Consider the following 13,339-nt stretch of genomic DNA (forward strand, 5'->3'; position numbering starts at 1 on the left):
AGGAAGGTAATACAGTTACAAATCCAAATGATTAAACCTACAATGGAATTTTTTTTTTTTACAAACAGTAAAAAGTTTGTTAATTTTGTTAACAAAACAAAACAGTAAAACAATGTAGGGTTAGACTAGACAAGTCTTCTGCTGCACCAGGTGTATTACTAGGTTACTTTGCATTGGCATAATGCTTTTTCCTCTAAGCCACTTCCCTTTTAAAAGGCTACTCCTCCTTTATAGTTCTCGTCTGCAAAGTGTCTAAAACCCTAAACAAATGTTGTGCACTGAATTTTAGACAGTTTTTTTTTTTTTGGGGGGGGGGGGGGTTTGACCTTTTAATCATTCTGGAGCATTGATCCTCAATGAAAATCTTCCGATCCTTATGGGTTGTGCAGCCTCCGACTTTTTAAACTATGACATTGAAGTACACAGAAATTTAGAAATATTTCCTGAAGTTGGGAGGCAGCACACATACAAATCAGAAGAGACAGGTTAACAAGAAATCAACCTTTTGATAGCGCTGCCTATAATATGCATGAATGCACACCTAAACCTTGTATGATATGCAAAGCTTGAGAAAGCGCATTGTTTGTGCGCGAAACGGCCCGTCACCTTGGAGAGGTGGCGTCTTGTCCTGTCCTGTTGCCTCTTCAATAAAGAATATTTGATGAACTTCATCCCGGGGAGAGCCATGATTCTTCTCTTCTGCTGTGCATCTTATTGACTGTTTTTGCCCGTGTGCACCCCGGATTAGTTCTTTTCCTCGAATACTTGCCTCCTGTATATGCCCTGACCAGAAGGGAACTGTGGTGTTGTGTGTGCTGTGCCGACTTCATTTTCTACCTTATATTGTTGTATTGCTAGACTTCTCATATGTGCCTTTGCCCAGGGAACAGTGTCTTTTGAGGAGGTCATCAGACCCAAGACTTTCATGGCTTGACGAATAGAAATTCTGTGAGCTGAAATTAGGAATGATGCTTGATGCACCAAAGAAACTGTTATCTTGGTATGGTAGAAAATAACTTTAGCTGGAACATCCCCCTTTCACAACTTAATCCATAGGGAGTTAAAGGATACCATGGGCCTGGAGGAATTCTTTGTGACATCCAAGGGAGCATTACATAGAAATTCAGATGCATTCTTTAGAAGTGGCAGTGATTTAAAGAATACATGTCTTGGGACACCATCCTTAATATCTTGGGTTAACTGTCTTTACCAAATTCTCAGAGCTCTTGCTACTGGAATCGAGGCTAAGGCTACTTTGCATGGAGAATAGGCCGAAAGGTTTTTTTTCAGGAAGCCATCTGCTTTCCTATCCACTGGACCAGGCAAAATAGCAGTATATTTAGATGGAAAAACTGATCTTTTTGAAAGCTTGGCTACTAGCAATTCAATCTTTGGAGCTGAGCCCCAACCAGAATTGGTCTGGAGAGCCATTTTGTAAAAAGAGCTGAATCTGGGTCCATGATAGTAGTGCTTAGCTGGAGTTACCCATTCTCGCTTCAGATGATCCAAGAGAACTGTGTAACTGGGAAGCCCTTTGTCTCTAGATATAGGAAAATATAACCACTTGCCCCTTAAAGAATTACCTTTAGTCTCTGTAGATTTGACATTTATAAAGAGTTGAGACACATTTTCCTTCTTTAAAAGGAACATTTCATCTCAGGATTCATCTCAAAACACCTCAGGATGCAGAATAGAAGGTAACCTCAGACAACCAAGGTGTTCTGCTGCCTGGCATGTGGGAAAGGGAGAGAGAGAGTGCCAGAATTTTTCAAACCGCCTCCCAATGTGAAAAAACGAGAGAATACACAAAAATTTGCACATGCCCAATAACAACCACTGACTGACGCAAGATCCGGCGCCATCTTGAGGCAGCATGAAGAGAAGCGAAAGAGACCACACGCATGGTCAGAAAGTATGTCAGGACGCCAGAGGCGCCATTGCTCACCAATAATAAGGACAGCATGTGAAGTATATGCCCTCAGACAGACCCTCTATCTTCCTTCTAGAGGTTGATAAGATAATAAGGAGATGTCTACTGTGGGATGCATGATGGCGATCTCAGGCCAGGAGCACCTTCTTCTCAGCACTGTTAGAGTTGGCTACACAGGTGAAGGTGCTGTTTATTAGGAGATGCATGGCAGCAATCTAAGCCAGACAGAGGTAATATGAAGGGTGCACCTAGCCCCCCCCATATATGTCTGTAAAAACCCAGACTGGTGACACCGGGCTCTTCGGGATGAAGGAACGGCAAACGTCTTGGTATACAGCCCGGAGTATTCATGTCAGTAAAACAGTGTGAATACACAGCTAGACCTTACTCTTCGTGCCTCTTTTGCTATCAAAAGATTGGTTGATTATTTCAATTGCTTGTTAACCTTGATTGAGTCGTGATTGTTTTTTTGCCACAGGTCATTAATATGAGCTCTTATCTTTGATTGGTTACTATCAGCAATGAGTAAAGGACAGCTTATGCGTGAGATAATATGGCTAGAGACAAGCAGGGAGAGTGAGTGAGTGAGTGAGTGAGACATAGGCAGAAAAAGTGAGTGACAAAGAGACAGGCAGGGAGAGTGAGAGTCAGTGTGGCAGACAGAGAGACAGTAAGAGATAGACAGAGACAGACATAGACAGACAGAGGCAGTAAGGGACATAGAGAGACAGTCAGGGTCAGATAGGGGCATACAGCGACAGACAGAGATAGTCAGAGATAGAGACAGTCAGAGACAGACAAAGATAGTTAGAGAAAGACAGAGAGGGACAGACAAGGACAGTCAGAGACAGAGAAAGATATAGACAGAGACAGATATAGACAGTCAGTGACAGACAGGGACAGATATAGACAGTTAGGGACAGACAGAGGCAGTTAGAGATACAGACAGTCTGAGACAGTCAGTGACAGTCAAAGACAGTGACAGAGGTATATGTATATATATACATACATATATACATTCTGTTTTGTTAGAGTTAAGAGCAGTAATTTATCTGGGGCAATGCCGGTCTACAGTTAGTAATGTATAAAACTGAAAATCAGTTACCTGGTTATCAAAGTCAAACATAATAGGTACATAATGTCCAAAACTCCTTGATGCAATGTTATTGAAGATACTTGCTGTCATTGAATCACTGAAAGGTTTATTAGCTATAACGATCACCTAGGGAATAAACGTCAAATAATTACAGTTATGGCTGACTATACAGAGGCAGACTGTAATATAGAGGCAGTAAATTCACAATATGCTGCAATACAGTAGTATTGATTGCACATTGTTTAAGTCAGACTTGTGTATTTGAATCCTAGGTGTGCTAAAAAAGGGGTAAAACATTTTAAAAACGCTAAAATAATTAAAAAATAATAAAAACCTGCATTTCAACTCTCCCCCTTATAAAATAAATATAGAATAATAAAAAATGTCCAACCTATCAAAATATGAAGGCAATTATCCAATGCTGTAACAGAAAAAAATGTCCTTTTGCACCATTTTGCATCCCATAAAATACTGAATAAAAATTTATCAAAAAGTTGATAATGCAAAGTTTTAAGACACAAGCAAACGATATTAATTTTTTCTGATCATACAGACCCAAAGAATAATGAGGTTGTGTCATCCGGACCATACAGGAAAATACTTAACAACAAAGCCCATCAAAAAAATGGCCCATCTGTGTTATTTTGCCATGGCACAGAATATTAAATAGAGTCACTAGAAAGGACAATGGGGCAGATTTACTTACCCGGTCCGTTCGCGATCCAGCGGCGCGTTCTCTGCGGTGGATTCGGGTCCGGCCGGGATTCACTAAGGTAGTTCCTCCGAGGTCCACCAGGTGGCGCTGCTGCGCTGAAGTTCCCAGGAGGCGCGCTGGAATGCCCTGAAATTCACCGGCCAATACCTATTGAAGGTAAGTGTAATTTTCGCGACACATTTTTTGTTTTAAATGCTGCGTTTTTTCTGGATCCGTCGGCTTTTCGTTCGGCCACGCCCCTGATTTCCGTCGCGTGCATGCCAGCACTGATGCGCCAAAATCCGATTGCGTGCGCCAAAATCCCGGGGCAATTCAGGGAAAATCGGCGCAAATCTAAAATATTCGGGTAACACGTCGGGAAAACGCGAATCGGGCCCTTAGTAAATGACCCCCAGTGGGGTTCATATACTAAGGGTCGCAGATCGCACTTTTGTCGGCATGTTTGCCATTTTCGGGGATTGCACGGCTTGAACAGGTATTGCATGTGTGATCTTTTTCGGCGCAGCTTCCATGCGACAGAAATCAGCGCCGGGGGGGGGGGGGGGGGCGGGGGTCGGACGTTCCGGCTGATTTGGACTGAGCTCAGGATTTAACTTTCAAAATGTGTCGCAAGGTAATGGGGTATAAGTCACATTACCTCCGCTTCCTCATATATTTTCCTTACATATAGATTCCTTACACATAGTTAAAATCTACGTACACTTTGTAGACACTGGTATGTATACTACTTAGACCTCCTGTATGTCTACATAGTAATACCACGTATATAAAAAGTATATGCATAAAAGAAGTGTAAAAATAATAAATCAAAGTGTGTAAGCTTTATATATTTAACACAATTTTAAACATTACCAAAAAATGTATACTCGCTGACACGAACAGTTGTCTCTGTGCTCTTGGGTGGAGACTTGTTGCTGCTATGATTTCTGTTTTTTTTGTAAAACAGGGGTATCTACAGTATCACCGTAGAAGACATTATAGGGTAGTACAGTCCTTAAGTGGTAAGAAAAAAGCACTTACTTTTTAGAGGCAGGAGTTCTATGTTTCTACATCCCTTAATCACTCTACAAATCTGCCAAAATGTGTTTTCACTCATCTTATACTTCCTTTATTTAGTTTGCCAAATCAGTCCCTGTCCCCAATGGGGCTCACAATGTAGTCAACCTACCAGTATGTTTTTGGAGTGTGGGAGGAAACTGGAGGACCCAGAGGAAACCCACGCAAACACGGAGAGAACATATATATGTTTATAGTATTTGTATATACTGTAACTTTTGCTCTATATAAAGTTTTGGCTTACCTTAGATTTTTTTTCATCCAAAAGAGTGTAAATATCATCTAGCAGCCCGGTATCACTGTAGTCAGCAACCTCTCCGCTGCTTATCACCAAAACTATGCCACCTGCTGGGGAGATCTCTAAGCCTCTTTTCAGCCCTTGTAATAACAATGGTTTATCCAAAAAAGTGACAGTAACATTCAAAGGTTCCATAGAGAGGATATTGAAGTGGTTTGCGTAGTAGTAATAGTAGTAATAGTTGTAGTAATTGTAGTAGTAAATGTAGTAATTGGAGTTTCCGTTGTTATAAGAGGTAAATAAATTATAATTGTAGATGTCTAGGTGTTTAATAAAATCATCAAGTGTACTGGACACATTTTGCAAAATATCTGAAAAAATTACAATAGTAATTGTTAACAAAATGTCATAAAATGTTTAAAGGGCATCTTCCACCAGGATCAAAGATCATAAACCAAGCACACTTACATGCTGGTGTGTGCCTCCTCTGTGAGGATCAGCTCTTATTATAGCTCCTTATGCCCTTGTATTTACAAACAAAGGCTTTATAGATTATGCAAATGAGCCTAAGAAGTTCCAGGCTCAATTAACAGCTATGGAGCTGGAGCCCTGCAGGCTCATTTGCATAATTGTATAAACCTTAAAAATAAATAGAGCTAAAAGAAGAGCAAATCCTATGAGAGGGGGCGCACACCAGCCTGTAAGTGTGCTTGGTTTACAATCCTTCATCCTGGTGGTAGATTTCCTTTAACCATTTCATAATTCACAAAACTTTACAACATACAAAGCAGCTTTTTTTGTCCAGTTTTTGTAAATGTTTACTTTTGCTTAATATTCAAGCAATTAGAACTTTAAAAAAAATAGAATTTCTAGTAATGAAAAGTAATGTGTACCTCAAAGTATTATTAAGAAAAACTACAGCTTGACCTACAAAAAATAAGCCTCCATACATCAATGTTAATAAAAACATTAAATAGTTTCAGAGTCTTGCCCCTTTACTAGGCTAGGTATACTATGGGTAATCTTGTTAGGTTTTAATACTTACCCTGTTGAAGTGGCCAAACCCTTTAAGGCTCTCAAGAGGTGAGAATGAAAATTGTTGGGGTTACAGTTAGAAATACATATATTAGCTCGTTGGGAATCTGTCATCAGTATGTTGTGAAGCAGCTGAGCTTCTTTCATGGTCCAGTGTGGTGATATCATCCAGAAAATCAACATTGAAGTGAGATGGGAATTGCTTTTATGAAGTCAAGTAGGTGGAGAGTTTAACACTGAAGTCAAGCTCTCCCTGTCTTAGAACGTCCCATTTACTGTAATTGATGGTCATGCATCCAGAGACATCATTGACTAGATTTCCTGAAGGCCAGCGCATGATGTCAGTCACATGAGAGGGGGCAGGGCCTGCTCCACCACTGGGCAAGTGCCAGGGCCTAGAGTTGCTGGGGGGTCCACGTAAGGCTGTGTATAAGGAATCCATGCAGGTGAGGGGGGCTGCATCTAATGAATCCATAGGATGTGGGATGGCTCAAATAAAATAACTATGAGGGGGCTTTTTGCTATAATAATCTAGGGAATATTTTACAACATGGGGACTGTTTTAGTTTCTGAATTTTGAATGCTGCCACGCGAGTTCACTGAAAAGGGGCCTACTGAGGCTCTATCACCCAGGGGCCTGCTGAAACCTGGAGCATCACTGAGAGGACATGTTCAAAGTCAGGGAGAGCTTGACTTCAATGTTAAACTCTCCGCCTCCCTGACTTTATATATCTGACTTACATCACACTTTAAAGTTGATTTTCTGGATGATGCCACCAACCTAGTCTTGAAAGAAACACCATATAGAACCTATCAGCTGCTTAACAACATACTGGTATTGGTTTATCAGGCCAATTTCTGATGACAGGTTCCCTTTATGTTTTGAAGCTGCAATTATTAAATGAGTAAAAATCAGATATCCCGCCCATTTGGTCATGCCCAGAAGGCTTGGCAAACTGAGTTGATGATGGGTTTGAAACGAAACCTTATAAACATGACATGAACTCTCAAAAAATCTAACTTCAACCTCTGAAATCCCCCATTGTATCTGACAAGATAAAGAATAAGAGATTGCAGACAGATAAATACCTGTAGAGTTGACGGCTATGTGTATATATTGCCGAGGAATGTTGGGATATCGGTCATTTACACGATAAAGTAACCTCCGAAAGTAAAAGTCAAAATTTCCAGGATATAAAAACATATCTGATACTAAAGTCACTGCAGCGCCCTCTAAAAATAAAGCACATTTTAAGTTAAAATAGTTTATAATATATATATTTCACAAATACACTGTATAAAACCGAATCCTGGTTATTATTGTCCCAAATTGTCATCATTTGGCATCATTTTAAAGCTATTTCCTGGTTTGAAAATTCCATTTACCGTAAATCTATTCTCTCGATGATCTTACACCAACTCTGATCCGACATCTAGTATGGCCTAGAAGTAAAAACTAGATAACAAGACATTTTGTCTGTTGATGCATATGCTTCCATATGATCATACCTACCAAATATAAAGCTAGTAACGCCAACCTTAAAGGGATAATCCCATTTCAATAAATTAATGTTACTGTTTGTATTATAAAAAGTTATACAACTTTCCGATATACTTTCTGTATCAATTCCTCACCTTTTTTTTAGATCTCTGCTTGCTGTCATTTTATAGAAAGCTTCTGCGCCTACTTCCAGTAGACAGAATTCTGACCATGGTCACACAGGTGCACCACTCGTTATGTCACAGAGAGTAATCAGATGTGGGCCTTATAATGAGCAGTGCACCTGTTTGATCATGGTCAGATTTTTGTCCACTGGAAGTAGAGATAGAAGCTTTCTATAGAATGACAGCAAGCAGAGATCTAGAAAACCGTGAGAAATTGATACAGAAAGTATATTGGAAAGTTGTGTAACTTTTTATAATGCAAACAATAACATTAATTTGCTGAAATGGGACAACCCCTTTAAGGATCATATTGGCTCTACCGGATGGTAATAAGCACATTAGTTGTACCTTGTAATAGGCTTCAACCAAGGAGATAATAGGGATTTATCTTTATTTTTGCTTGTTTTTTTTTTTTTACTTTTTACAGTGACTTTTGCTGTTGTTTCTCAAGTAAACTGATGAATCTGCATTTTCCAGTTATCCCATGCAACTTTTCAATTACAGCCGGTCCCGTTCTTAAGGACACTGGACTTACAGACGACCCATAGTTAAAGACGGACCCCTCTGCCCACTGTGACCTCTGGTGAAGCTCTCTGGATGTTACTATAGTCCCAGACTGCAATGATCAGCTGTAAGGTGTCTGTAATGAAGCTTTATTGATAATTCTCGGTCCCATTACAGCAAAAAATTTTGAAACTCCAATTGTCACTGGGGCAAAAAAAAAATATTGGCTAGAACTACAATTATAAAATATACAGTTTCGACTTACATACAAATTCAACTTAAGAACAAACCTAAGAACCCTATCTTGTGCGTAACCCGGGGACTACCTGTATGTATCTTTTTTTCCCTATTTCTGCGTCTTTTTAGGCACAAATCCACACCTGGTCCAGGGCAGGTGCAGAGGAAGTTGTTTTTTTTCATGGAATCTGTTTTAACATGCTTTAAATGTTTAAAATTTAGCACGTGAACCTGCTGGAAAAAGGTTGCGCTGTTTACATTTTTTAATTTATACATTTTTGCATTTACATTTTATTGAAATGTATTGGTTACTTCTAAGGGTGGAGTCACACGTGGCGTTTGAGATGCCTTTTTAAATGTATTGCAGAAACAGATATGTTTTACATGTAACCATGAATTTGGCTGGTTAGAAAGCATTTTTTCTTCATTGCTAGATGTGTAAGCAGCTGTGAAAATGATAACACAACTGCTTACACTTCCAACGATGAAGGGAAACACTTTCTAACAACCAAATGCATGGTAAAATGTAAAAGTGGGGTCTGGCTACTGTAATTAAAATGCAGGCCATGGCCTCAAATCAAAAATTTCAGTAGTGACCAGTCCAGTATATAATCCCCTAACATGGTTTGTGTCCTTGTGGATTTGAGATATTTGCAACAAAAAGTCTAAAAAAAAACCCCAAAACTTGCTCCTGCCCGGACATGAAAAAGAAAACATGTATCACAAAAAAAAAGACATGATCATACATGAATAGATTATGCTTGTCATTGTAATTTTAATATTTTTTGATTTTTTAAAATATAGAAATCATTTAAAAATAGAAACTGACAAGAAAATGTATTCTTAAGGTCATATCCCTCAATATTAGTTTTTCCATCGTATTCCAATCTGTATAATTTCCTAGCATTCCAATGCTTGAATGGAACGTATGGACTGGAAGGACAGAAAAGGCCTGTCTCCTTCCGAATACAGTTCAAATTAATAACCCTCATCCACAAAGCTCTTCATAACGCTGCACCCCTAACCTCCCCTCTCTCATCTTAGTCTATCGTCCAACCTGTGCTCTTCGATCTGCCAGTAACATTAGATTAATCTCTACCTTAATTCGAACTTCCCACGCACGTCTCCAGGACTTCTCCAGAGCTGCACCATTTCTCTGGAATGCGCTACCCCGTTCTATCAGACTAATACCCAACCCTCAAACATGCTTTAAAAAACCATTTATTTAGACAGGCCTATCACACCCGCTAACTGCATGAAACTTTAACTCTTTATTAACCTAATTTCGGCTACTCCCCTTGTCTGTTATCCGGAAAATGCTTCTCTGCAGTCTTATGGACTTTGTATAAAAGATGGCGGCTGATGGCTGGTTCAAGCAGTAGCATTTATTTATTTATTTTTATTAAATTATTTTTATTCCATTCCCTTATAAAAAAAATTGGTTGGACCATTATACAAGCTCTTATACCTTTTTTGTCACCCCCTCATCCACATAGACTGTAAGCCCTTGTGAGCAGGGCCCTCAATCTTATTGTCTCATATGACTGTTGTTACTCTGTAATGTGTTATTTTATTTGTATTTGTTCCCAGCAATCTGTAAAGCACTAGGCAACCTGATTGCGCTATTTAAATAAAGATTATTATTATTATTAAAAGGACAAGGAAGCAAAACACTCTTCTCAGCTGTTCCTACCTAATCAATAGATGATTGCTTTGTCAAAGTGGAAACAAAGACTGGACAATACAAACGTAGAAGAGTAGTCAATAGAGATGAGCGAACATACTCGTCCGAGCTTGATGCTCGTTCGAGCCTTAGCGTACTCGAAACTGCTCGTTGCTCGGACGAATACTTCGCCCGCTCGAGAAAATGGCAGCTCCCGCCGTTTTGCTTTTTGGCGGCCAGAAACAGAGCCAATCACAAGCCAGGAGACTCTGCACTCCACCCAGCATGACGTGGTACCCTTACACGTCGATAGCAGTGGTTGGCTGGCCAGATCAGGTGACCCTGGAATAGACTAGCCCCTGCCTGCGCTGCTCGGATCATTCTGTGTCTGGATGCCGCTAGGGAGAGAGCTGCTGCTGGTCAGGGAAAGCGTTAGGCTGTTCTATTAGAATAGTGTTAGGCAGGAGTGATTCAACAAGAACCCAACAGCCCTTCTTAGGGCTACATTAACGTTATACATTTTTTTTTTTTTTTGCTTGTGGCTGGGCTTGCTGGCACTAGTAGTGCAGCTAGTACCATATTGTGAGGAATTTGCAGGGGGACTTGCTACCGTTGTGTTTAGCTCTTAGCGACACACATATCCACCTCAAACACCAAAGTGGGAAAATTTATTAGGGGTTGGATTTCAATTAGGCACAGTCTGTCATTTCCTTTTTATTTTACGTTTATTTTTTCATAACTCAGCGTCATCTCATCAGTGTGCTTTCATACTTGGCTAGAAAATAGCCAAAGGAGAATCCAAACGGCTTACTTACGCCTACAATAGCGTTATATATATTTTATTTCTGGTTGATCTGCTGGTGGCTGTCCTTGCTGCAGTGCATATACTAGCCAATTGTGAGGAATTTGGAGTGAGACTTGCGACCGCTGTGTTTAGCGCTTAGTGATGCACATATCCATCGCAAAGACCGAAGTGGGAAAATTTATTAGGGGTTGGATTTCAATTAGGCACAGTCTGTCATTTCCTTTTTATTTTACGTTCATTTTTTCATAACTCAGCGTCATCTCATCAGTGTGCTTTCATACTTGGCTAGAAAATAGCCATAGCAATAGGATAGCATTGTTTGGTTTTAAAAACTAAAAAACACAAAAAAAAACTAAAAAACACAAAAAAACACAAAAAAAAGTTAAAAAAAAAATTAAAGTTATATAACTTTCATTTTCAAAATGTTTAACCCGAGGGCTAGGGGTAGAGGACGAGGACGAGGGCGGGGACGTGGGCGTCCATCTACTGCAGGGGTCAGAGGCCGTGGTCCTGGGTGGGGTGAGACACCACCTGCTGATGAGGGAGCAGGGGAACGCCGCAGAGCTACACTCCCTAGGTTCATCATGTCTGAAGTTACTGGGACTCGTGGTAGAGCACTGTTGAGGCCAGAACAGTGCGAACAGGTGATGTCGTGGATTGCCGACAATGCTTCGAGCAATTTGTCCACCAGTCAGTCTTCCACGCAGTCCACCCATGTCACCGAAATCGGCACTCCTCCAGCTCCTGCACCTCAGCCTCCTCCCCCCCAGTCTGCCCCCTCCCAGGAAAATTTGGCATTTGAACCGGCATACTCTGAGGAACTGTTTTCTGGACCCTTCCCACAGTCACAAACCACTTGTCCGGTTGCTGCTGAGCAATTTTCCGATGCCCAGGTTTTCCACCAGTCGCAGTCTGTGGGTGATGATGACCTTCTTGACGTAGTGGAAGAAGTGTGTAAAGAGGTGTCCGACGATGAGGAGACACGGTTGTCAGACAGTGGTGAAGTTGTTGTCAGGGCAGGAAGTCCGAGGGGGGAGCAGACTGAGGGATCGGAGGATGATGAGGTGACAGACCCAAGCTGGGTTGAGAGGCCGGGTGAACACAGTGCTTCTGAGACGGAGGAGAGTCCTATAGCAGAACAGGTTGGAAGAGGCAGTGGTGGGGCCAGACGGAGAGGCAGGGCCAGAGCAGGTGCATCAGCGCCAAATGTGTCACGTAGTGAAGCTCCCGTGGCGAGGGCTCCCGCGGCGAGGGCTAGATTTTCAGAAGTCTGGAGGTTCTTTAAGGAAACACCGGATGACCGACGGACTGTGGTGTGCAACCTTTGCCAAACCAGGATCAGCAGGGGTTCCACCACTACTAGCTTAACTACCACCAGTATGCGCAGGCATATGAATGCTAAACACCCGAATCAGTGGCACCAAGCCCGTTCACCTCCGGCCGTGCACACCACTGCTCCTTCCCCTGTGTCAGCTGATAGTCAGCCCCCTGCCCAGGACCCTGGCACAAAAACCCCATCGTCGCCTCCACGATCCTCCACAGCATCCACCAGCGTTCAGCTCTCCATACCCCAGACGCTGGAGAGGAAAAGAAAATATAGTGCAACCCACCCGCACGCCCAAGCCCTTAATGTCCACATCTCCAGATTGCTTAGCCTGGAGATGCTGCCCTATAGGCTAGTAGAGACCGAGGCCTTTCGCAACCTCATGGCGGCGGCCGCCCCTCGATATTCGGTCCCCAGCCGCCACTACTTTTCCCGATGTGCCGTCCCAGCCCTGCACCAGCACGTGTCAGACAACATCATCCGTGCCCTGACCAACGCCGTTTCTGACAAGGTCCACCTGACCACGGACACGTGGACGAGTGCTGCCGGGCAGGGCCACTATATATCGCTGACGGCACACTGGGTTAACTTGGTGGAGGCTGGGACCGAGTCTGACCCTGGGGCTGGTCATATGCTGCCGACGCCGAGGATTGCGGGGCCTACCTCGGTCCAGGTCTCAAAGGCCTACTATGCCTCCTCCTCCTCCTACCCCTCCTCCACCTCCTCCTCCGAACTACCATCCGTGGGCATGGCGCCATCAGTCACTAGCTCTAGGCACAGCAGCAGTGCCGTCGCTAAGCGACAGCAGGCGGTGCTCAAACTGCTGAGCCTAGGCGATAAAAAGCACACCGCCCAAGAACTATTACAGGGCATCACGGCGCAGACTGATCTGTGGCTGGCACCGCTGAACCTGAAGCCAGGCATGGTTGTGTGTGACAACGGCCGTAACCTGGTGGCGGCTCTGCAACTCGGCAGACTGACACATGTGCCATGCCTGGCCCATGTGTTAAATCTGATAGTTCAGCGTTTCCTCAAGACATACCCCAATCTGTCAGATTGGCTCACGAAGGT

At 42.3% G+C, this 13,339-nt stretch overlaps 1 protein-coding gene across 1 annotated transcript in view; it reads right to left on the reverse strand.

The window, feature by feature from the left end:
- The window catches only part of LOC140076136 (uncharacterized), a 156,571-nt gene that overhangs the window by 29,313 nt on the left and 113,919 nt on the right, over positions 1–13,339 (reverse strand). The window contains exons 36-38 of the mRNA XM_072122643.1: positions 7,160–7,303; positions 5,042–5,406; positions 3,036–3,152 (exon numbers count right to left, since the gene is read on the reverse strand). Coding sequence (XP_071978744.1) covers positions 3,036–3,152; positions 5,042–5,406; positions 7,160–7,303 — 626 coding nt within the window. The remainder of the gene's footprint in view (positions 1–3,035; positions 3,153–5,041; positions 5,407–7,159; positions 7,304–13,339) is intronic.

Source organism: Engystomops pustulosus, chromosome 8 (genome assembly GCF_040894005.1).
Source record: "Engystomops pustulosus chromosome 8, aEngPut4.maternal, whole genome shotgun sequence".
NCBI lineage: Eukaryota > Metazoa > Chordata > Amphibia > Anura > Leptodactylidae > Engystomops > Engystomops pustulosus.